This window comes from Acomys russatus, chromosome 24, assembly GCF_903995435.1.
Source record: "Acomys russatus chromosome 24, mAcoRus1.1, whole genome shotgun sequence".
Taxonomy (NCBI): Eukaryota; Metazoa; Chordata; class Mammalia; order Rodentia; family Muridae; genus Acomys; species Acomys russatus.
The window spans coordinates 2,978,334-3,002,560 of record NC_067160.1 but is presented as its reverse complement, the minus strand read 5'-3'; the positions used below and the strand labels follow the sequence as shown (position 1 = coordinate 3,002,560).

Sequence of the window (24,227 nt, the reverse complement as noted above, 5' to 3'; positions counted from 1 at the left end):
TATATACAAAAACTGAAAACAGCCCAGAGCTACAGGAATCAATATATTTGGGCAGTTGTTTAGACTCACAGAAAACTGAGAATTATTTAACAGATCAACTTCTACAATCAACTGACAGTGTCTAGGGAAATGTTTATTTTGTCACCTAAAGAGGCTGCTACATATGAATAGCCATGTTTCAAAACAAAGGCGTGGTGAGCGCAGAGGGCAAAGGCAGGCAGATCTCTATCTACGAAGTGGGTTCCAGGACAGCCAGGGAAAACCTGTCTTAAACCACCCCCCCCCCAAAATATGAGAAACTAGACCCTTCCTTTGTATAACACACAAAATTTCACTAAAAATAGCCCAGTGGCCTAAATGAAAGAAGCAAAACTTGTCATATGTTTTACAATCTGACTAAATCTTTGTGATCTTATGTTAGGCAAAATCTCTTAGACGTGGAATCAAAAGCAAAAATAACAAATGAGAAAAAAATACATTCAGTTAATATTAGAAACTTACCCTACAAAACAGTTAATGAAGAAAATGGAGAGGTAAAACCCTACAGAATAAAAAATAAATAAATAAAATAAAATAAAAATACTTTGAAAGCATTTATCCGACATGGGACCTGTGATTCGCCAATGGAATCTTCATGAGACCTTCCCCCATCCACGCTGGGATTTTGGCTGTCTTACACAAAACAGAATTCTTGCCTGATACTGTTAGCTGGGCTAAAACCCCCTTCCTAGCAGAACACACATTATTTTGTCATCTGTAAATTATCTAGAAAACTCATTTATTAATTTTACACTTGACCTAGGTGTGTGGTGCACCCTTTTAATCCTAGCACTCGGGAGGCAGAGACAGAGGCAGACAGACATCTGTGAGTTCAAGGCCAGCCTGGTCTACAGAGAGTTCCAGGACAGCCAGGACTGTTACACAGAGAAACCCTGTCTTGGGGGTAAGGGTGGACGTTGTACATGTGTTATAAGCTTGCTGCTAGTAAGTTTGAGCTTCCTGGTGCAGATTTTCTTTACTTTTCACATATTATTGATCTTTATGGGCTGGACAGACATTGTGGTACACACCTCTCTTTAATCCCAGCCACAGAGGCAAGCAGATCTCTAGAGCCAGCCTGGTCTACATTTCCAGGACAGCCAGAATTACAGAATAAGACCTTGTCTCAAAACGAGCCAAAACACACAAACAAAAAAGTCTTATGATAAATATATTGGCTGGTGAGTACTTTCCTATATCTAAAAGAACAGGAGTTCTACCGTGGCTGATTATTTATGGTCTGCCAACGAGAGGAGGGAGGGACAAATGTGACCACTAGAAAAAGGGGGACCATTTTGGAGAAACATCTAAATTCACGCAATTGTCTCACAGCAGCGGCTAGTGCTGTGCCCTCTTTGTGTTTATGACTTCTATGCACACAATTTGCCTGAGCCCAGGGCTGTCCATTTTCTCACGCCATAGGTCTTTTTATTGGCTGCTTCTCTATTTGGGTGAGTTAGCAGCATGCTAATGGGAAGGAAACGAAGAAAGGAAGAAAGCAGTACAAACTCCACTGTGTGGGAGGAGACAGCAAGTTGTCCAGCAACCCTCAGAACTAATTCACTTTTTTCGGTTTTCAGGGTTTTTTTTTCTTTGTTGTTGCTGCTTTTTGTTTGTTGTTGTTGTCGTCGTTGGAGACAGGCTACCCTGACAAGCCTTTTCTATGGTTTGAAGTTAACTTTATGTAAGCAGTATTCTCAACTGAAAATTCTAAAACACTCATAGTAACTAGGTGCTGTAAGTGAGGTTGTTGTTAGCAGTCGTTTTTATGAGACTGTCGAGTTACACTCCCTCGTGGAGAAATGGCTTGCCTCAGGAAGAGGTCTGTGAACTAGGTTTGTGTTCTCAGGAAAAGAATATTTTCTGGAAAAACATATTGTGGGAATGCAAGTGCTTGGGTAATTCTCCGGGGAAAGCATGACTGAGAAGCTGCACGTTTACCACATACCACAGACTAACGAGCCGACACTGGGCCTCCTTTATCTCCTTGCTAACTTTTCTGGGAGCCACATTCCTACTGCACGGGGGTCTCGCTATAAACAAGACGTCAGCCTCAGTTATGACGTAAAGTTTAGATTAAGCTAAAATGGGGCTCAGGCTGTAAGGTATAGACAAACACTAGCTTCGAAAGTAATACTAGAGGCCCAGAGATATAACCACAGCATATCAGATATTTTTGTAATGATTTCATATTTTCAGAGAGATTTCCTACCTGCTAGGTTACTGGATCTGGACAAAAGTGCTGTGCAGCTATCTGGGCAGACTGAACCAATGGTTGCTGCCCATCATTTACTGTCAGGTACCAAATGCCTAGATGGCTAGGAGGCAGCAGAAGGGATGCTGAGTTACACTCCCTGCAGCACGCTTTCTTTTCTTTTTTCTTTTTTTTAATGTTATGTACATTGATGTTTTTACTGCACATGTGTCTATGTGAGGGTGTCAGATCCCCTGGAACAGGACTACAGACAGCCGTGAGCTGCCATGTGCATGTTATTATTATCCATATAATAATAACAACTATATTATTTATGTCTCTATTTCTCTTGAAATATTCTTAACTGCCTCTTGCAAAAAAGAGGCTTAGGCAGTATCTGTTACAACAGGCTAAAACCCAGTTTCTCTGATATACTTATCCTATCAAACAAATTTCATTAAATAATAGAAAACATACAGTGATTACAGTTATGATATTTTAATACTTGGGATTGCACGAATGTTTTATTCTTCTAATTTAAACTCTATTAGCAATTATATTTATTAGTAAAAAATATTCCCCATCACTCTATCCACATATAAACAGAAAATCAGTTCTAGCCCAATTCTAAACTAAGTATATTAATAAAAGAAAGGAAAGCCGGGCGTGGTGGCGCACGCCTTTAATCCCAGCACTCGGGAGGCAGAGGCAGGCGGATCGCTGTGAGTTGGAGGCCAGCCTGGTCAACAGAGGGAGTCCAGAACAGCTAACGTTACACAAGAAAATCCTGTCTCAAAAAACAAAAACAAACAACAAGGATCAGCTGACGAGAAGAGCTGGAGAGAGCAACTCCCAGTAGGTTTAAGCCTCATGTAAGCTCCTACCTAGTATCAGCTTTTGCCTTCTCTGGCGTAACCTTGTCCTGTATGTTAAGCCCTTGTTCAGATAGTATCCTGTGGGTGCACTCCTTTCTCATGAGATGCCAAAGCCCCAGATTGTCAATTAAAACAGCAGTGACACAAATAGCAGGTTTCATCACTGAGCCCTCAGCATCACCCTGGTGTTCTCGTTTGTATCTTCACTCGTGTAAAGAAAAAAAAAATCATCTTATCAACTGTTTCAAAATAATGAGATGAACTATCAAATTTTTTCCTTGTCTATAGCAGTGTAGACCTGTCTAAAATCAGTAGTCTATACAGTAAAGTATACTTTGCTTTCTCTTTAGCTAGTATAACTCTTTCACCTTGTGTTATACAGACAGCTTTTTTTTTTTTTTTTCCTGAGACGGGGTTTCTCTGTATTAGCCCTGGGTGTCCTGGACTCACTTTGTAGACCAGGCTGTCCTCGATCCCACAGAGATTCGCCTGCCTCTGCCTCCCAGTGCTGGGATTAAAGGCGTGAGCCACCACCACTGGCCTAAATGCCTACTCTTACAAACATAGATTGGTGCAGCTTTCATCCCCCATCAGAGCTTTTTTTTTTTTCCGAGATGGGGTTTCTCTGTGTTAGCCCTGGGTGTCCTGGACTCAAAACAAGTCCTTAAGAAAGTGTTGTCACTTCCCCTGTGCAAATAAGAGACTTCAAGTGCAGACAGGATAGAGTGATATGCTCCCCTGTTTTAATCCCAAGTGTGTCTCCTATCTAGGGTAGGTGGGTTGAAAGGGAGGTATAAGCATTTAAAAACCCCAAATAAAGTAGGTTTTTAAAAGTTCAAAGCCTACACTTGATGGATTTTGCCTTTATAATTCTTGGGCTAACAATAGCTGGGGCCTTACCTAGAAAACACTCTCTGGTTGGGTTCTGACCAGTCTCTTTTTACTCAAAAACAAAGAAACAAACAAAAAAACAACTCTAATTTACTGAAGTCAAAACTTGACTCAGACTGGTAAATCTCTGAATGACCCACAACAGTAGGATGCCTAGCCTCTGGTGAATGAGCCTACATCCATGTGCAGGCTGGCATCACTAATTAGACCAGGTGATTTATGGGAAGGGTTGCAGGAGAGGGAGTGTGACTGGATCTGATAAAATACATTGTATACTTATATTAAACTACCAAAAAGCTATTGCCATTTTGTCTCTAGAATAAGAGGAAAACCCAGGAAGTGGTGGTGCAGGCCTTTAATCCCAGCACTTGGGAGGCAGAGGCAGGCGGATCTTTGTGAGTTTGAGGCTAGCCTGGTCTACAAAGCGAGTCCAGGACAGTCAAGACTACACAGAGACCCTGTCTCGGAAAAAAAAAGAATAAGAGAAACGGAGGTAGCGAACTTTTAAAACTGTAGAGTTTGATGGTTTCATAAAATAAAGTATTAACAACTCCTCATTAAATGATTTCTGGGCTGTTGTGATCCGAATCAATCAATTTGTGGTAATGTTTGCCTTTGAATGTTGGTGAACCTTCTCCTTACACACTTGAATTTAGACTCACAGCTGGATTTTATTAACTGAACAGTGATTATTATATACAAAACAGCCAGGGCTTTGGAAAGTATTGGATAAGAAGAAAAAAAAAAACGCTTTTTTTCTGAGCCGATAACGCTCCCGCCAACATGGTGAATGTTCCTAAGACCCACTGGACATTTTGCAAGAAATGTGGCAAGCACCAGCCCCAAAAAGTGACACAGTACAAGAAAGGCAAGGATTCTTTATATGCTCAGGGAAAGCGTCGTTATGACAGGAAACAGAGGAGTGGCTTAGGTGGGCAGACTAAGCCTATTTTCCGCAAAAAGGCTAAAACTACAAAGAAGATTGTGCCGAGACTGGAGTGTGTGGAGCCCAGCTGCAGATCTAAGAGGGTGCTGGTTACTAAGAGACGCAGGCATTTTGAACTGGGAGGCGATAAGAAGAGAAAGGGCAAGTGATCCAGTTCTAAGGTGACGTTGTTATGAAGACAATAAGTCATGAGCTTTGACTCACCTCATTTCATTGCAGCTGGTCTTTTGGGAAGGAATAAAGAAAGCGTTCAAGAAATTCAAAAAAAGAAAAAGAAAAAAAACCATAGATGGTTCACAACATAATCACTGGCATGCCTTCTCCTATACATGAGTGTTAATTGTTAAGAAATGCCTACAATTGAGGCTAGAGAGATGACTCAGTGGTTAAGAGCACTGGCAGCTCTTCCAAAGGTCCTGAGTTCTATTCCCAGCAACCACATCGTGGCTCACAACCATCTATAATGTGATCTAATACCCTCTTCCGACCTGCAGGTGTACATGCAGATAGAGCACTCATATACATAAAATAAATAAATCTTTTTTTAAAACCCTGCAATTCTTTAAAATACCAAATTTATATCTATGAACTAAATATTGCAAAAATAGCCAAATATACAGTCATATTTATTTTAGCAAAGAAACTAATCTCATATATTTAAGCAATGTAGATTTTCAAGATTGTAACAATTATTAAATATAGTGACACTTTCACTCACTAAGTGCTGTATCTCATGAAGTTGATCGGTAATGACAGCAAGAAGCTGATTATGTGGGAAATAGGCAGGATAGTATTAATTCTGAAAGCCCTTCTCATTCACAGCACGATGTGTAGTTGAAGGGTATCTGGTGGAGAGCAAGGGACTGGTGTTCAAGGAGAGATACATGGCTTGACAGGAGAAGACACAAAAGTTTTGTGAGAATGTGAACGTGCTCTTGTCATTTTCCTTTACGTTTTTAAATGTTATTCTAGCCGTCTTCTTTGGTTAGTGAGGCAGTGATTAGTTGCCATCCTCCACACTCAGTACGATCACAGATCAGCTCACAGAGGCCTGCGCCTCTCCAAAGAACAGAGCTCTAGTCTACGCAACAGGGCCATCTGTGTGCACTGGGCTTTGCAAAGGGGAAAGGAGAGACTAGCTCCATAAATGGATCGTTTGTCGTTCTCCTTTGCTTTTGCCTTTGCTTTGTTGTTGTTGTTGTTGTTGTTTGTTTTTAGAGACAGAGTCTTTCTGTGTAGCCTTGGCTGTCCTAGACTAACTTTGTAGACCAGGCTGGCCTCGAACTCACAGTGCTGGGATTAAAGGCGTGCGCCACCACTGCCTGGCCTGCCTTTGCTTTTGATTGACTTAGATGTCAGTATAGATAATCTCTGTCTAGGGCAGCGGTTCTCAGCCTTCCTAATGCTGCAACCCTTTGTCACACTTCCTCATGTTGTGGTGACCTCCAACCATAAAATTACTTCACTGTAACTTCATAACTGCAATTTTGCTACTGTTATGAGTCACGATGTAAATACCTGATATGCAAGATTTTTTTCTGACCCACAGGTTGAGAACCACTCATCTAGGGGGAATCTGTGGGCATGTATTTTATCTAGTTAGGTGGAAGATAGGCAGATTTTTCTTTGTTTGTTTGTTTTGCTTTAATGATCCTTCATCTAAGTGCAATATATAGAAAGATGCACTCAGGGTCACTTTAACTTCTATAGATGTCATACCTGTGACTCAAACAGATGTCATATGATATTAAAAGATGGCTCTGGGCTGGAAAGATGGCTCAGAGATTAAGAGCACTGGCTGCTCTTCCAAAGGTCTTGAGTTCAATTCCCAGCAACCACATGGTGGTTCACAACCATCTATAATGAGATCTGGTGCCCTCTTCTGGCATGCAGGTGTACAAGCAGGCAAAACACTGTATACATAATAAATAAATAGATCTTTAAAAAAAGAAGAAAGAAAAAAAGAAAGATGGCTCAAAGTACATTGATTTGCTGTAAATGATGGAAACGACATGGAATTCCATGCTGAGGTTGAAATACTCTGCCTCTGTGTTTTGAGTACTAGGGGCTAGTAACTGGCCCCATTGATTTAAGTCTGTATCTAGTATGGTTGCTTTCCTTTTGGGAACAAAATATGATCAGGCAATTGTTTGTGCTTTCATGAACAAGCTGTTAACCAATTTGTAAAAACCGTTTTAATTAGAAGATGTTTAAGATGATGTGAAAATTCATACCGTATAGCTCACAAGGCCCAGACAGAATGTTCTTATCTTCAGCTGGTTACGAGCCAGTGAGATGAGACAGTGGGGATACGCAAGCATTGCAATCTAGTCTAATCCACTAGGCTTCTGCAAAGGTGAAAGGGGAGACTGACTCACAGGGATCCACCTGCCTCTGCCTCCCAGGTACTAGGACTACAGGTGTGCACCACCATGCCCGGCTCCTGTGCAAATTTTTAATGCCAGCACTCGGGAGGCAGAGGCAGGTGGATCTCTGTGAGTTCGAGGCCAGCCTGGTCTACAGAGCAAGTTCCAGGTCAACCAAGGCTACACACAGAGAAACAAACAAAAAAAAAAACAAACAAACAAACAAAACAAACAAAGTAAAGCTGGAAATCATTTCATGGGAAATGAATAACAGCAGCAGGAATAGGAGAAAAGGAGAGTATTCTAATGTTATGGACAAACTAAGATGCTAGAAAGATTAACAACTTAAATGAAGGGTCTAGAAAGATAGCTCAGAGGTTAAAAGCACTGTCTGCTCTTCCAAAGGACCTGGGTTCAATTCCCAGCACCCACAGGGCAGCTCACAACTGTCTATAATTCCAGTTGCAATGGATCTGTCAATCCTCACACCATGCACACAAAATAAAATTAAATATTTTTTAAAAGCTTCAATGAAGGTAAGGTTATTTAATATGTACTGGTATAGATAAGAGAACTCATAAGTAGCTGAAATATTATGGCATACTCTGTAAGTAAACCAAGACTTAGAAACCAATGGGGTGGTAGAAACTATCTGAGTCATGGTGGCATCACTTCATTTCATTGGCTAGTCTCAGGCTGCGTCAAGCTTGCAGCAATCCTCATGTCTCCGTCTCTCAAGTGCTAGGATTACAGGTGTGCCGCTGCCCTGTAGTCTTTCTTCTCTATTTGTGGATGTGATGAGAGCAAGGAGTAAGAACTGGTGAGGTTGGCCAGGTACCCCAAGTGGGCATTTGTGAGAATGCCCTTGCAAGAGGCCAGGAATGCTAACACGGAGATCTGGTTCTTGTTTTCCGCGCATTCTGCCTAGAGGCTGCAGAGACTATATGACCGATGTGAGAAAGGCACCTGGACACCTTGAGGTTGCGCCGACTGGACTGGGAAGCACACATCTCCACCACCGCCTCCCCTGGGTTTCTTACCTTGATGGGTCGGTGGTAGTCCTCAAAAGAGATCAGGAGGTGAAGATCCCCAAAATTAGACTGTCTTCAGAAGAGATCCAGAGACAGGCCCCCAAAATGATACAGTCTAGAAATAAACAGTCTGAGGGTCTTGACTGGGTTCAGTTTCTCTGCCAGTCAAAGAAATAAAAGGCGGGGGGGGGGGGGGGGGAATCTCTGAAGGGCAACAGACAGGAGTGGCGAGATCTCAGGCTCTGCTGACAGAGTCAGCAGTTTAAAGGACCGCGGCTACCGAGTGTGAGGAAACACACCCATGCAGCAGACACACAGCGGGGAAAGCAAAGCATAGAGGTTCCTCGGGAGCCCGAAAAGCCCAGTCTCGTCTCCGAGGCCTGGGGTTTTAAAGCATCTCAAGTCTTCCCCCCACTCCACCCCTCCCTTAGGGTTCATCAGTTGGAAGACAGATAGGACACGTCCCAGGTCTTCACCAGGCCTTGACCTTGTTGAGTCAGTTCCCCAGAGGACATTCTCAGCTTGAGGCTCTTGTGTCAAGGTCAGGAGGCTGAGGGAGAAGCTGGCCACCCAGCCGTGTGGCCCCTCTCCCTATCTGTCTGCCTACCAGGAAGTCGGTCGGTCTAACTCCTGACCACTGGCCTGATCGACAATCGTGCCAGGAAAGAAGACCAGCGGCCAGAGCCTCCACCTGGGTCTTGTTTCAAATGAGGCAAAGGATTGCCTCGGGGCTCAGCCCTACCACCGCCCTGCTCAAGCTATGGACGCTTGGGTTGACTGCCTAGCTCTGCCTCACCAAGGTCGTTTTCCCAGGTTCATGCTCCACAGGAAAATCTCTTAGACCTTCTGGGTCTGGTGGCTGAGAGCTGGCGCTGCCCAGTATGGTAGCTGAAAACCTATCACGACCAGGTGTGGCTGTCAAACGTAACAACCTCTGCTCAACAAAGCTGTGGAGATGACCAGACCAGCTGCCCAGGTGACAGGTAAATCTGTCGCTCTTAACTGAAACAGAGACCGTTCTGGTTCATACTTCCTGCTCACATTTATCCTCTGATCTCTGGGACAGCTGTGATGACGCCCAGCCCGAGCTTTATCAGTATAGGAGCCTCAAGCTGACTTTAGTCAGCTCCTCCAGGCAAGGACCACGGATACAGCTGCCTGGTCAGTCCACTTCCTACTTAAAATCAGGCCTTGCCTTTTCTAGCTCTTAGGTCTCCAGCTGAGAGAGGCATGCTCACAGACAGGTTTACCTTGCTGACAGGCTTCATGCTGAGAAAGATAAACTCAAAAAAAAAAAAAAAAAAAAAAGGTTTCAAGGTTAAAAAGCAAACTCAAGCTATGATGCTGCTATTACTAAAAACTTGCTTTTTACTATTCCTTTATTTAAAAAAACTTGCTCTCAGTAATCAAGCATCCATGCCTCCATAGTAAATGAAAAAGTTTAAAGTGTAGCCAAGTTGCAAAGGTCTGTGGAAGGGATTTAAAGTATGTGAAAATGATTTAAGGTATGTGAGAAATGAAACTTAAAGATGATACACAAAGTTAAGAGCTCAAAGTTTGGCCGGGTGTGGTGGCGCACACCTTTAGTCCCAGCACTTGGGAGGCAGAGGCTGGTGGATCACTGAGTTCGAGGCCAGCCTGGTCTACAGAGTGAGTCCAGGACAGCCAAGGCTAACACAGAGAGACCTTGTCTTGAAAAACAAAAACAAACCAACAACAACAACAAAAAAAAGAGTTCAAAGTTCACTCAGTGGTGAAACACTGGGTACTGAACATTTGTTTAAAATTATCATAGTCACAGGCTCAAATTTCTTACTTCCTTTGGTTGTTTTCTAAATATAGCTTTAACAGTGCTTCTCGTTGTGCTAAAAAAAACACCCCTGTCCCTTTGTTTTCTCCCCTGCCAAGAAATCTGTCTTGTTACAGACAAATAAACGTCCACGCCTATACCGATAGCTTTTCAAGCTTTCTTTTCAAGCTCTCTTTTCAAGCTTTCTTTTGCTGTGGCTCAAAGGTGTAAATCTATTCCCATGGTTTATAGACATTTATTAACTGCTTTTTGTCCAGTGAGTTTTTCACTGCAGTGACAGGCAGTGGTCATACTACCTAAAACTTTAATCTCTTTTTGGATGCTTTAAAACTACTCGTGTAAACTTGAAGGCCCTGCTACTGGTCAAACTTACTCAGGGGCCCCTTGCTGTTGGTAAGCCAATGGAATTGTTCCTGCCTCTCCCTTCACTGGGCAAACCAGATCCTGCCCCCACCCGCATCCCTACCCCCACCCCTACCCCCACCCCAGCCAGCTTTTGACTCGAATTCCAGCCTTTCTAGACTGCCAGGCCAGCCCTCCCCATCTGCGAAGCGGCTACAGAGGCGACACTCCATCACGCCTTATCATCAGCGAAAGGCTGGCGTAGTAGTTCTCCCAGATGCACAGACAGGAGCTCAAGCTGACTAGAGGAGGCTCTCTGGAGGTGAACTGAAAGCCAGCATTCCTCAGGGACTTCTGAAAGCAGTTCCCATCTGCCACAAGTGTCCTCTGGCTGAAGTGACACAGGGCTCCATTGGCATATACCGCTGGCCGCATATCAAAGCCCATGCTGGCCTCCAAGCTCCTGCAGGGCCCTACATTTCAAAGACCCCACGAAAGTCTCCTGACCCCCCACCAGCCACACACTCCTCTCTCTGTGTGTCTCTCTCTATGTATCTACCTATCTATGTATCTATCTCCTGCCTCTCTCTCCCTCTCCCCCTCTCTGTGTCTTTCTCTGTCCCTGTCTGTCTCTCTGTCTCTCTCTCCCTCCCTCTCTCTGTCTCTTGCCCCCTGTCTCTCTGTCTCTCTCCCCCCTCTGTCTCTTGTCCCCTGTCTCTCTGTCTCTCTCCTCCCTCTGTCTCTTGTCCCCTGTCTCTCTGTCTCTCCCCCCCCCATCTCTTGCCCCCTGTCTCTCTGTCTCTCCCCCCCCACCCGCCGTCTCTTGCCCCCGTCTCTCTGTCTCTCTCCCCTCTCTAGTCTCTATCTCTCACTGACCCCACCCTTCTCTCCTGCTCTTCTGCTTCCAGAGCCCTGGCCATGTCAAGTCTGTTGGCCACGATCCGTCTACCTTTTCCCTCTGCTATGAACTCCTCCAGATGCCTCTGGCTGTCCTTTCTCTCTCTCTCTCTCTCTCATGGCTACAATAAAAGCTTGACCATATCATGCACCAGTCATGTCAGAAGTTTCTTTGCTGCATCCTCTCACATACAAAAATTAAACACATGAATCTTTGGAAACATGCTCAAAACACATGCTCAAAGCACATGCAAGCTGTTAGATTGTGTTAGATTGCTTATATAAGGCAGCTGTAGAGAGGCAGAAGAAGGAAAGAAAGATAGGCTTGGTCTGACCTTAGGTGGGACCATGTTTATTCACAGCGAGGAAGGGCTTTATCACTCACGTGTGCAGATGGCCAAAATGCCCACAGAAGAAGATAGGATGTGGCCCCTTATAGGGGCGGAAATGACTTCCATAATCCACAAGGGAAGCTGGGAAGTGTAGTCTTTTAGCAGGAAACTATCATTGAACTCTGAGAGAATATAAAAAAATGCAGGGCAGGGATGTTGTATTTGGTTTTTTGTTATTGTTGTTGAGGAGGATCTTTGTCACAACGAGGAGTTCTGGATCCAATAAAGAGGAGCTTCTCTGGCCATGCAGCAAGGAGCCTTAACTTGATCAGCTGCAATTGATCGTGTGGTTTTCATCCTATATCCCTGAAGAAACTTGAAAATTTATTACTAGAGGGCTGTAGGCAGATGGCTTTGGCTACAGAGTAAAACTGAGAGGCTTTTTCCAAGAAGCTTAAGGGGTAGGGAGGAGCTGGGGTGGGAGAGACAGAGTGGATCCGTGAGAGAAAGTGCACACAGAGTTGACTCAGGGTGACAGTGACTGGTCCCGTTGTGGCAACTGATTCGCTAAAATGAGCTAGCAGAAGTCACAGGGAGCTACAGAGACCCAAAGGAAGGGACCAGGAGGAAATAAAGGAATAATACGAAGAACTGCATCTGGCCTAGGATGAAGAGGATGAAGGTCCCTTTTAGCCAGAGTTTCTCCACAGCGTCCATTGGTCTTTTTTTTTTTTTTTTTTTTTTTTTTTTTTTAATGTACCAGGAACAAATGGAGCATTGGGAAAGCTCATGTGGGACATTTTGTTTGAGTGTAAGGTGAAGTTCAGTAAATAAAACATTTTAAAGGCGAGGTAAAAACATTGAATATAAGGACCATAAAGAAGAAAACAGTGATCCAGAGGAGAGCCAAAGCAGAGAATGCCAGAGCCAGTACAGGAAGCTTGTGATTGAATTTTTCTGGTCCCTGTCTCTAGGCCCCATCTCAGACCAATTAGGATGTGTTGGCCTGGAGGCAGCGTGGTCACCGAGGAGAGCACAAACCCCGCCCCGGAAGTCAAATCTAGTCCTTTCCCAGCACCCAGGAGGCAGAGGCCAGCCTGGTCTACAAAGCAAGCCTAGGACAGCCAAGACTACACAGAGAGACTCTGTCTCGAAAAAACAAAAACAAAGCAAAACAAATAACTTTGGAGTATCGCAGCATTCAAGGAGTCAAGTTGGTCCTGAAGGACATGAAGCTCATCCAGGCTAGTGACAAAGAGAGGCGTGTGTTGCTGCAAAGGAGGCATCAGTCCAGCCATTTTAGTTCTGAATCCCAAAACAATGTCTAGGGTGGCAAAAAGAGGGATACTTGGGCGGCATTAATGCTCCTTTAGAGGTCACCTGAACTGATGTCGGAGGTCTGAGGCTCTTAGTCACTGCCTCAAGGCTGTCAGAAGGGCAGAGAGAGGAACCACAGTTAGAACACCCCAGAACAGGATCTGGGCAGGGGACCAGGATCAAACTTAGCGGTTGGCGAAGAGCCAGACTACGTCAGAAGGTAAACACTGCACAACCTCGTGGGGAACATTAACAATGTTGTATGAGGAAACATGTTTGCATCAAGATTAACATGAGTTAGCATAAGGTTCAGTGTAAAGTTAGCAGAAGGTCAAATGCAATTGTGCAAATGGCTGAACTGTGTACCAGAGCTCTGTAGAAGGTAGAGGTAACTGTAATTACCTGTTTATTACATCAGACTCCGGCAGAGGGAACACGCACCTGGGAGCTTTGTAAAAGAGGCCAGTTAGCATAACACCTGCCGTGGAGAAAATTAATAGTTTAGTAAACAATGCTGCGGCTAAAGCAGTCGCTCTAGAACTAATCCCTTACTGCCTTATCAATTACTTATCCTTCTTCCTCATTGTCTACTGGGATTATATATCAATTTTAAAGAAATGTATGCATCTCTTAATTCTCCACAACTATTTGTATGTAATTCCTTATTTATAAGAAATTATACAGCCTTGGTAATGATGAGAAGAAACATGTCCTTCACAGAGAGCTTATAGAAATTGTTGTGCCACGAAATAGAATGCAGATTGACGCTTTGTTCCACGCTGATAAGAATTGTCAGGTACATCAGCATACTACTCAGGACCTGTAGAAAATCATTATCCCGAAGATCACCTTTATAAGACTTTTAAACATCTCTTTTTAGTCGGGCGGTGCTGGCACACTTGGGAGGCAGAGGCAGGCGAATCTCTGTGGATTCGAGGCCAGCCTGGTCTACAAAGTGAGTCCAGGACAGCCAGGGCTACACAGAGAAACCCTGACTCAACAACAACAACAAAAACAAAGAAAAACCAAAAAAAAAAAAAAAATCTATCTTTAAACTCACATATTATCTAAAATTACACATCTAATCATCTATAGAGGTTGCTTATTAATTGTTTCTATAGATGGCTCTTCAAAGGGACATCATCCACAGAAAAGATTGCACCCACTTCCGGCTGCACACGCAACAGTCTGAACTCGCCGTTATCGGTCAGCTCTTACTAGATGCTCCTCAGCCACTGAGCATTTTAACTGCCTCTGCACACTGTTTCTCTTTCAGAAACTGCAAGACTTAAGCCACCTCACTAGTACTGTCAAGTCACAGCTATTCCTCTTCCTTCAGACGTCGGTCCGTCACTGAACCCAACCTTTCTTCATAACTCATGTTCCTGCTCGGTCTAATCTCCCGGGTGCGTTAACATCTGCCCGTGCCCACGCAGACGGCCAGGCCTCCTCCTTGCTCCTAAGACTTTGTTTTCAGGACGCTCAAAAATCTTATAATTTAGCCAGGCGTGATGGCACATGCCTTTAATCCCAGCAGACAGATCACTGTGAGTCTGAGGCCAGCCTGGTCTACAAAGTGAGTTCAGACTAGCCAGGGCTATCACACGGAGAAGCCCTGTCTTGAAAAACAAAACAAAACAAACAAAATCTCTTACTACTTCACTAGCTTGCTTTTCTTTCACACCACTGCCATCTGCCGGTGGAATCCATTCATTACTCCTCGAGGGTAAAACCTAATGCCATCTGGCGGACAGATACAGTTGCTTCTTCTCACAGAGGTGAAAAAAACTCGGATGCCATTAGTCATTTATTACACATCGTCTCTTTTCCTAGGACCTCCCATTACAGTCTAACAACGGTCCTGCTTATACTACAAACACTTTTTTAAAATTTACAATTTGTGGAATATTAATCATGTTACTGGGTTTACTTACAATGTACAGGGTCAAACTATTATCATCAAATGCTTAAATGGCAGGGTTTTTTTTTTTTAATAAAAAGGGACATATACATCTACCTAACTCCCCACATACTCTGCCACATTTAGCTATGCACCTGAAAACTAGAGGGGCGTCCCCCAATCTCTGCCATTTCAGGGTCACCAGGAAGGCTGTACCAAATGTTGCCTGACAACCTGACAATTCTTTGCTGTTCTGTGGAGCCAGACTTCACCTGAATCCCTCAAAATCCTGAGTGTCGTTTAGGTCCTAATCCTGATCTTTCCCTCTCAGTGAATAGAACCCTCCTTTTGAAAGAGACCCCATATACTTTGTGTCCTCCATCAGTAGATTTGCGTATTATAAATCCTTACTCCCTAGGCCTTTACTCTGAGCGTTGTTTATCAGTAAGTAGAATTCTTTTTTTTTTTTTTTTTTTTTTTTTAAGGTTTTTCAAGACAAGGATTCTCTGTGTATCCTGGGCTCTCCTGGACTCGCTTTGTAGACCAGGCTGGCCTCGAACTCACAGCGATCCGCCTGCCTCTGCCTCCCGAGTGATGGGATTAAAGACGTGCGCCATTGCGCCGGGCCCAGAACTCATTCTTATTGTAAAGGTCACAAGTGTTTTGCTACTTCGCAAGCGAGTTCCCCTGTGGCCACCCCTGGGACTTTATTGTGATAATTATCACATGGAGACTGTTCCCCAAAGTTTTCCTGTGCTTAAATGTATAAGAAAAATAAACCACGAGGTCAGACCTTGGGAGTTTGTGACCCAGTGCCTGCTAATGCAGTGCTGACTCGGATTTTGTTGAGATCCATTCCCAGCTGACAATGACACTTGCAGGGACCCCAACAGGAAATGGCTTCTGTAGGAAGTGTAGCCTCACAGGAAACTATCTCAGGCCAGAGCACTCAGCTTTGCTCCTGTCACTTCAGACCCTTCCAGAAACCAAGACTTTTATTGTGCTCTAATGTCTGAAATGGGAAGGAGATAGGCAGAACCAGAAGAACTTCATAAATAAAGTAGCACGCCTAAAAGCCTGGCGTGGTGGTGCAGGCCTTTAATCCCAGCACTTGGGAGGCAGAGGCAGGTGGATCACTGTGAGTTTGAGGCCAGCCTGTTCTGCAAAGCTACTCCAGGACAGCCAAGGCTACACAGAGAAATCCTGTCTCGAAAACAAACAAACAAAAGTAGGGCCTGGAATGTCTGAAAGTAGGCAGGCACTGTATAGCTTGGTTTTTTATAGGTCAGAGAGATAGCTCTGCATCTTGCTTGCTACCAAGCCTAACGTTCAATACCCAGGACCCACAAGGTAGAAGGAGAGAACCAACTCCTGAAAATTGTCCTTTGAGCTCCACACTCAGTGTCTGTGACATGTCTCTCTCTCTCTCTCTCTCTCTCATACACACACACACACACACACACTCACACAATTTTTTTATATTAAATGTTACAAATTTTTAAAAGAAAAATAAATTATTATAAACAGAACATTTCTGGGTTCAGATACACATCTTCCTGTTAAATGCAGTCCTTAATTCTGTCTCAGCATCTAGCATCGTGTTTGGCTGGAATAAATCCTTCCCCTTAAAATGAGCATGGATGTGAATCAGAGGAGCATATCACTCTATCCTGTCTGCACTTCAAGTCTCTTATTTGCACAGGGGAAGTGACAACACTTTCTTAAGGACTTGTTTTGAGTCACCCATGGGAGCATAGAAATTCACTGAGGAGCATGAATGCTTCAGCAGTGGCTTAGGCTATCTTAACACTCCCATCAGAGCTGCCACTCTTAAATGTTAATCAGTAAGAATGTTTTCTAATCTCTGCTATTTCCTCGGTGCTCTGGAATGGGGAGGTGGCAGGGGTGAGTCTGTAAAATGCCAGGAAGTGTGGACTCAATTTGAATCTTAAAACTGCCAGAGCCCATTGCTTAGTGTGACAACTTTTCACATGGTCACAACTGCAGAAAGAAGTAGAGAGGAGGCAGCAGAGACCTGTGGGGCAGGAAAGACTCTAGAAAAGATGGAGAAGTCTTTCACCCCTCTAGAATGCTGAATGGGGGGTGTAAGACGGAGCCAGGACGCAGCATCCCCAAGACACCATCCTGGCTCTCCCACTTGTTTGCTTTGTGACCTAGCAAAGGGATGCCACCTCTCTAGCCTGTGGCCCTAACCTTTAAAATGAGGATGGGCAAACCTAGCTCTCAAGGTAAAGGTTTGAGTTGTTTTTTTTCCTTTCTTGTTTTCAATTAGAAAAGTTGCCAAGTTCTGCAGCAATGCAGACTCAGGGCAGAAATAAAAACTGAACAAACCCTGACTCCAAAGCAGGAAGATGGGAGAGATGGTTTGCGAGTTACATAATAAACCCTCTGTTACGACCAGGATAAGGAAACAGCTTTGTGACGGTGCGTTTACTCCCTGGGAGCCTCATACAGTGCAGCCTGAAAAGTGGGCCAGAAACCTCACTCTTTGCTCACCAGATCCTGTTCCTGCTTCCTCTGTACAGGGGAGACTGACTCTCATAAGAAAGTGTGAGAGACAGAACTTGGGGAGGCAGAGGCAGGCGGAGCTCCGTGAGTTCGAAGCCAGCCCGGTCTACAAAGTGAGTCCAGGACAGCCAGGGCTACACAGAAAAACCCTGACTCAAAAAAAAAAAAAAAAAAAAAAATTAAAAGCAAAAATAAATAAATAAAAATAAAGTGTGAGAGATAGATGTCTCACCCAGCCTAAAGCGTAGAAAACCCCGATGGGTCGAGGCCCCTTTGAGGTTGCATAGCAACTGTCCAGAATATCAGGCATTTACACTACAGTTCATAACAGTAGTAAAATGACAGTTATGAAGTAGCAACATAAATAATTTTACAGTTGGGGGTCACGCCGACATGAGGAATGTTACAGCATCAGGAAGGCTGAGAACCACCCGGGCCCAGCGATCCTTCACCTTCTACACTTGTCTTTCCACGGAGGCATTTGTTAGCATTTCTCACGTGAATGAGAAACACAACTTTGCTGTGTGAAGACAGATTGAGGGTCCGAGTGTCACCACAGCAAAGCTGAAACCATCTCAAGACAGCAACAGAAAAGAAATTAAAGGGAAAACATGTGCGATGATAACAATCTCATGTGATAGGATTCACAGGCCAGGACGGACATTAAATCTTACAGTATCATTTTATACTTACTAAAGGTTTTACTCCGCCAAAATGAGGTGCTGTGACAGCTTGTGAATTTAAATGTATGGGTTCAAATTTTTATAGAGAAAATTTGTTTAAAAACATAAAGAAGGGTTGGAGAGATGACGCAGTCAGCAAAATGCTAGACCAGCACACAGAGCTACCGAGCTCAACGCCCAGAAAGCAGAAACCATGTTAAAAAAAAAAAAGTCAAACATGGCAGCCCATGCTTGTAGTTCCAGTACTGAGGAGAGAATGACAGTAAGCTGTCTCTGTGCTTGCTAGCCCACTTCATAAGCTCCAGCAGACTTGACCCTGCTTGCTAGAGGAAAGGGGGGAAGGGGTTGTCATTTTTCTTAGCGGGGTGTCCATTGAAAAGTAGTTCATGCTCCTGTAGAGATCACCCTACATGCTTTTGTAAGCATACAAAATGAAATTCAGTGGATCATACATACAGGAAAAGTCAGAAAGGTTAAAGGGGAGCTTCTTGCTTGGAAATTTTATTTATTTATTTAATTTTGGTGTTTTGAGACAGGGTTTCTCTGTGTAGCCTTAGCTGTTCTGGAATTCCTCTGTAGACCAGGCTGGCTTTGAACTCATGGAGATCCACCTGCCTCTGCCTCCAGAGTGCTGGGATTAAAGGCATTTGCCACCACCACCCATCTGGAAATTTTTATTTATTGATTGATTGATTTTGGTTTTTCGAGACAAGGTTTCTCTGTGTAACAGCTCTAGCTGTCCTGGAACTCTCTCTGTAGACCAGGCCAGCCTCAAGTTCACAGAGATCCTCCTGCCTCTGCCTCCCAGTGCTGGGATTAAAGGTATGCACCACCACTGCCCGGCTTGGAAAAAAATTTTAAAGGAACATGACACCTAAAGACCCCCACCCAAAGTTGACCCCTTGGCTTCCACATGCATGCTTGCACAGCCATATTTCCATGTACACGTGCGCGCGCGCATACACACACACACACACACACACACACACACACACACACCATAAGGGAACAGTGACAACCACATGGGATGTCAAAGAGTTTGAGCAGAAAAAAAATGAAAACATGATGAATTTTTTTGTTTTTTATTTATTCTTTAAATTTTTCACTCCCATTACCCTCTCTTACATCCTGCCTCTTCTGAAGCTTTCACACAAGATGCTTCCCTTTAACCTTTCTGACTTTTCCTGTGTGTGGGACCCACTGAATTTCGTTGTGTCTGCTTATAAAAGCACGTAGGATGATACCTGTAGGAGCATGGACCGCTTTCCAGTGGGTGCCCCACTTCGACAACTACATGGGCTAACTCCCCAGGAACAGGTAGGCTTTCGTGCACTTCCCCCATCTGTGAGGAAATGTTGACATGCCCAGTCATGTGCAGATCTTGTGTGGGACACACAGCTGCAGAGAGTCCTTACACAGCAGCCGTTTCATCTTCAGGAGCCATCCTTTTCCCTGGCTCTTGTATTCTTCCATCCTTCTTTTTCTGTGTTCCTGGTGCCTGGGAGGGGGCTGTATAGATCTCCTGTTTAGGGCTAATCAATCCAGTATCATTTATTCTTGGTACTTTGACCCTCTGCATTAACCTTCACCTGAAACTCTAAGAAGCTCCCCTAACTATGGCAAGGAGAAACTCTAATCTATTGTTGTAAACATAAGTATCAGAAGGCTGTTTAACGTGTCCATTTAGGAAGAACTGGTAATAAGTTCTCCCGTAGGGCACATGACCTCCCTAGCCTTAACCAGACTGACAGTAGCAGGCGTGAGTGTCCTCTGATAGAACCAGCTTCACATTGGATCAGAACACAGTTACCCTCATAGCCATCATAGAGAACTCCAGCACTGTGAGGGCTATCCAGCAGGAACACAGTCTCCAACTGTGTTATAACTTAATTTTCATGTGTACTGTGTATAGAATGTGTGATTGATTCTTCAGCAGTAGGGTCCTACTATCAAGTCTTTAAGGGAAACCAGAAGAAATGAAAAGAGTATAGGTTGTTTTGGAAGCCTCTGGGGCTCCCCTGACCAACAGCTTGTGGGGAATGCTCTTAGGAGATCCCACACTTGGCACTGGGATTTTCATTCAATAACCTATGGCTACTTGGAAGTGCATTGCTATGAGAGGTTGTTTATTTATTTGTTTATTTATTTCATTTGGTTTTTTGAGACAGAGTTTCTCTGTGTAGCCTTGGCTGTCCTGGACTCGCTTTGTAGACCAGGCTGGCCTCAAACTCACAGCCAACCACCTGCCTCTGCCTCCCGAGTGCTGGGATTAAAGGCGTGTGCCACCACGCCCAGGTGGTATGAGAGTTTATAAAGGATCACTTTGACTGTCCAGTTTTATTTTCAATAGATTTAAAAGAGGCACATTCAAAAGCTAGAGAGATGGTTCAGCAGTTAAGAACACTGGCTGCTCCCGCAGAGGACCTGGATTTGGTTCTCAGTGCCCACACAGCTCCTCACAATGGTTTACAACTCTAGTTCCACTGGACCCAGTGCTCTCCTCTGGCCTCTACGGGCACTGCAGGCATGTGATGCAAATACTCATGCACAGAAAATAAATAGATAAAATCTCAAAACTTGTTTGAAGGCAGATACAAGAAAATGTTGCTTTTAACAAAACCTCAATCGCTTTTTTTTTTTTTTTAAACCAATAAAGACTCAGGAGCCAGATGCTGGGGTAAAAAAAATCTGTGAGCTCAGAGAGGCACAGTAAGCACCCGGCTGACCTTTCTCCTCAGCTGAAGTCTCCAAAAGGAAAAGGGGTAAAAAAGTTTTTAATCTCTCCCTCTCCACACCATCCCAAAAAGCCACTCAAACTGGGCATGGTGGTGCACACCTTTAATCTCACCACTCCAGGGACAGAGGCAGGCAGATCGCTGTGAGATTGAGGACAGCCTGGGCCACAGAGCCAGTCCAGGACAGCCTAGGCTATACAGGGAAACCCTGTCTCAGAAAAAAAAAGCCACCCAAACTGAATGTCCCTACCTTCTACTTCCTGTGTGTCTCTCTATCTGTCCTCCTGACTTCCTCTTACTCTCTATGGTTTCTTTCTATGTTCGCTCCCTGTCAACTGGTTGCTAACTCCACATCTTGATCTATGGTTGATTTTCTTTCATTCAAGCACAAAGCTCTTGGACTAAAGATGCGTGCTAGGCTTGAGCCACACCACAGCTAAAAACAGGTTTTTTTTTCCCATAAACAACACAATCTCAGGGTTCACAGCGTGATCAAATATCCTACAACGAGAAAACTAGTCAAGTGGCTACTACAATGCCAGGTTATGAGCCACAGTGGCTCAGACCAGAAGTGATAAGTGGTCAGGCCCCAACAGAGCTTATTAACTCACTGTGGAATGTGAGGTTCAAGAAAGAAGAAAGGTGAGAAAAATATCAAAAATTTCCCTGAACCATTAGGAGGATGAAAGAGCCAGACACTCATTTAAGAAAAGTCTCCAGAAGTGCTATTTTTCTGAGCAGTGTAATGGTTTAATTATAGATCTAACACATTTCCTTTGGGACACATCTAAGTAAAAGATCAAGATTTGTAAGTCTGAAATTCTCAGAAAAAAAAAATCTAGAATGAAGATAGACATTTAGATTTCATCAGTTCGTTGATTGTATTTGAGGCTGCGAGATGATTTGAGAGCACCTGAGGTATGAAACTGCACACAGAAGAGAGATCCTGGCCAGTAACTGCACTCTGAACACTTTTGCATCGAAAGGAGAGAGATCAGAAGAAATTCCCAAGAGAGATAAAAGGAGCAGTGAATTTAAGGGGAAAAAAGGTAGAAAAAAAAATGTGCTCTTTGGGGGCCCAGTGAAAAAGCTGTCTTAGAAAATCTAATTCATTTAACACCAGCTCTTGGAAGGCAGAGGCAGGCGAATCTCTGTGAGTTTGAGGCTAGCCTGGTCTACAAAGTGAGTCCAGGACGGCCAGGACTACAGGAAAAACCCTGTCTCGAAAAACCAAAGAAAGAAAGAAAATCTAATTCAACGCTACCAAGTGTTGCCAATGCATTAAGTAAAATTTTTAAATAATAACTTTTTTTAAAAAACTGAATTCTGGGGGAATTCATGTGGCGTTCAAAGTGAGTGCAGGTGTGAGTGGACGCAACAGAAAGGGCCATGGCTGCCAAGGTGTTTTGAGTCCATCGGAAAGTTCCACCTGGCTTTAGCAGTTGCAGGAGGAGGCGTGGTGAGCTCTGCCTTGTATAATGTGGATGCTGGGCACAAGAGCTGTCATCTTCGGCGGATTCCGTGGAGTGCAGGACATCGTGATAGGGGAAGGGACTCACTTTCTCATCCCGTGGGTACAGAAACCAATGATCTTCGACTGCGCTTCTAGACCACGGAACGTACCAGTCCATCGCTGGCAGCAAAGATCTGCAGAACGTCAGCATCACACTGAGCATCCTCTTCCAGACAGTTTCCTCGTGTCCACACCAGCATCGGCGAGGACTGTGATGAGCGCCTATGATGAGCAGGTGCTGCCTTCTATCACCACAGAGATCCTCAGGTCGGTGGTGGCTCGAGAATTGATTACCCAGAGGGAGCTGGTCTCCAGGCAGGTGAGCGATGACCTCAAGGAGAGAGCGGAGATATTTGGGCCCATCCTGGATGACACGTCCCTGACACGCCTGACCTTCGGGGAAGCCGAACAGTTGGCTCAGCGGTTAGCAGAGAGGGCCAGATGTGTGGTGAAAAAGGCTGAGCAGCAGAGGAAGGTGGCTACGAGACAGCTGAGCTCTTCGCCAACTCGCTGGCCACAGCTCGTGACGGCCTGATTGAGCCACGAGAGCTGGAAGCGGCTGAGGACATTGCATGCCGGCTCTCCTGCGCTCCATCACCTACCTGCCGCCTTCCCCAGTGAGGTCTCCAGGCTTCATCTTCTCAGGCCAACCAGGCCACGCCCTCAGGTCCTTGTGAATGGCGCCTACTTTTTGCCCCACCCACCCCAGAAATCACTGTGAAATTTCATGATTGGCTTCAAGTGAAGGAAATAAAAGTAAAATCACTTCAAATCTTTTTTTTTTTTTAAACTGAATTCTGATTTAAAAAGATTTTATAAAGGAACAGGTTTGTAGGGTGGTGGGGATGAAAGCTGACTGAAGTAGGTTCAAAAGGAATAGAAAAAATAACTCAGGACAGTGAATTTGAGCAGCTATGGAGAAATGTGACTAAGTTAATGCAGGTGTGCACACGGCTCAGATGCAAGCATAAGAGTTTGAGTTTGATTCCCCCAAAACTCACATTAAAAAGTTGATGAAAACACCTGACGGCTTCTGGATAAGGGAGTTTTTTGTTTGTTTGTTTGTTTTTTCTGGACTCACTTGTAGACCAGGCTGACCTCAAACTCACACAGATCTGCCTGCCTCTGCCTCCCCAGTGCTGGGATTAAAGGCCAGCGCCACCACACCCAGCTGGAGTCTATTTTCTTTAATCATGTGGCCCTTGGGTCCCTGGATGGCCCCACACCCATGGGCAGCACAAACTGGACTCTGTGGATTGGTTTTGGTTTTTGTTTTTTAAAAAGAACATGAAGTTGTTTGGCTGGGGATATAGAGGTAGATATGGTAGGAGTTATGGAGAGGAGTTACTGGAGAATGTGATCAAACCATATGAAATTATTAAATAATTAAAATATTACATTAAAAATAATAGTGATGAGTATCGTGGCATAGCTGAAGATACCAGAGCTAGAGAGACAGACAGAGTGGTGGGTGCCTGGGGTTCCTTGGCCGCAAGCTCCAGGATAGTCCTGCCTCAAAATTAAATAAAATAAAATAACTGAAGTGAATGGGGTCAGAAAGATGACTCACTGGATAAAGATGCTTGATGCAAAGACTAACAACCTAAGTTCAACCCCTGAGACCCACAGTGTAGAAGGGAAAATACAGATCACGCCGTGCATGTGCACCCACCCACCCATACACACATACATACATACACACACACACACACACACACACACACACACACACACACACACACACGGGTACAGCACCTGAGTATACTTAAGGTTTTCCTCCGGTCTCCCTGGGCACACACAACATTTTATACTTTTTATCCCAACTTC

At 44.3% G+C, this 24,227-nt stretch overlaps 1 protein-coding gene and 1 pseudogene across 1 annotated transcript; both read left to right on the top strand.

Annotated features, from left to right (window-relative positions):
• The first annotated feature begins 4,771 nt into the window (after positions 1–4,771).
• On the top strand, positions 4,772–5,094 carry LOC127207626 (60S ribosomal protein L36a-like). The gene has a single exon (XM_051167055.1). The coding sequence runs from the start codon at positions 4,783–4,785 to the stop codon at positions 5,092–5,094; it is 312 nt and encodes a 103-aa protein (XP_051023012.1). The 5' UTR covers positions 4,772–4,782.
• Positions 5,095–19,406: 14,312 nt separating this feature from the next.
• On the top strand, positions 19,407–23,021 carry LOC127207625 (prohibitin 1-like; annotated as a pseudogene).
• The last annotated feature ends 1,206 nt before the right edge of the window (positions 23,022–24,227 follow it).

Excerpts from the sequence above, each read along its gene's own strand:
- LOC127207626 (XM_051167055.1), top strand. The coding sequence starts at position 4,783 with ATGGTGAATGTTCCTAAGACCCACTGGACATTTTGCAAGAAATGTGGC.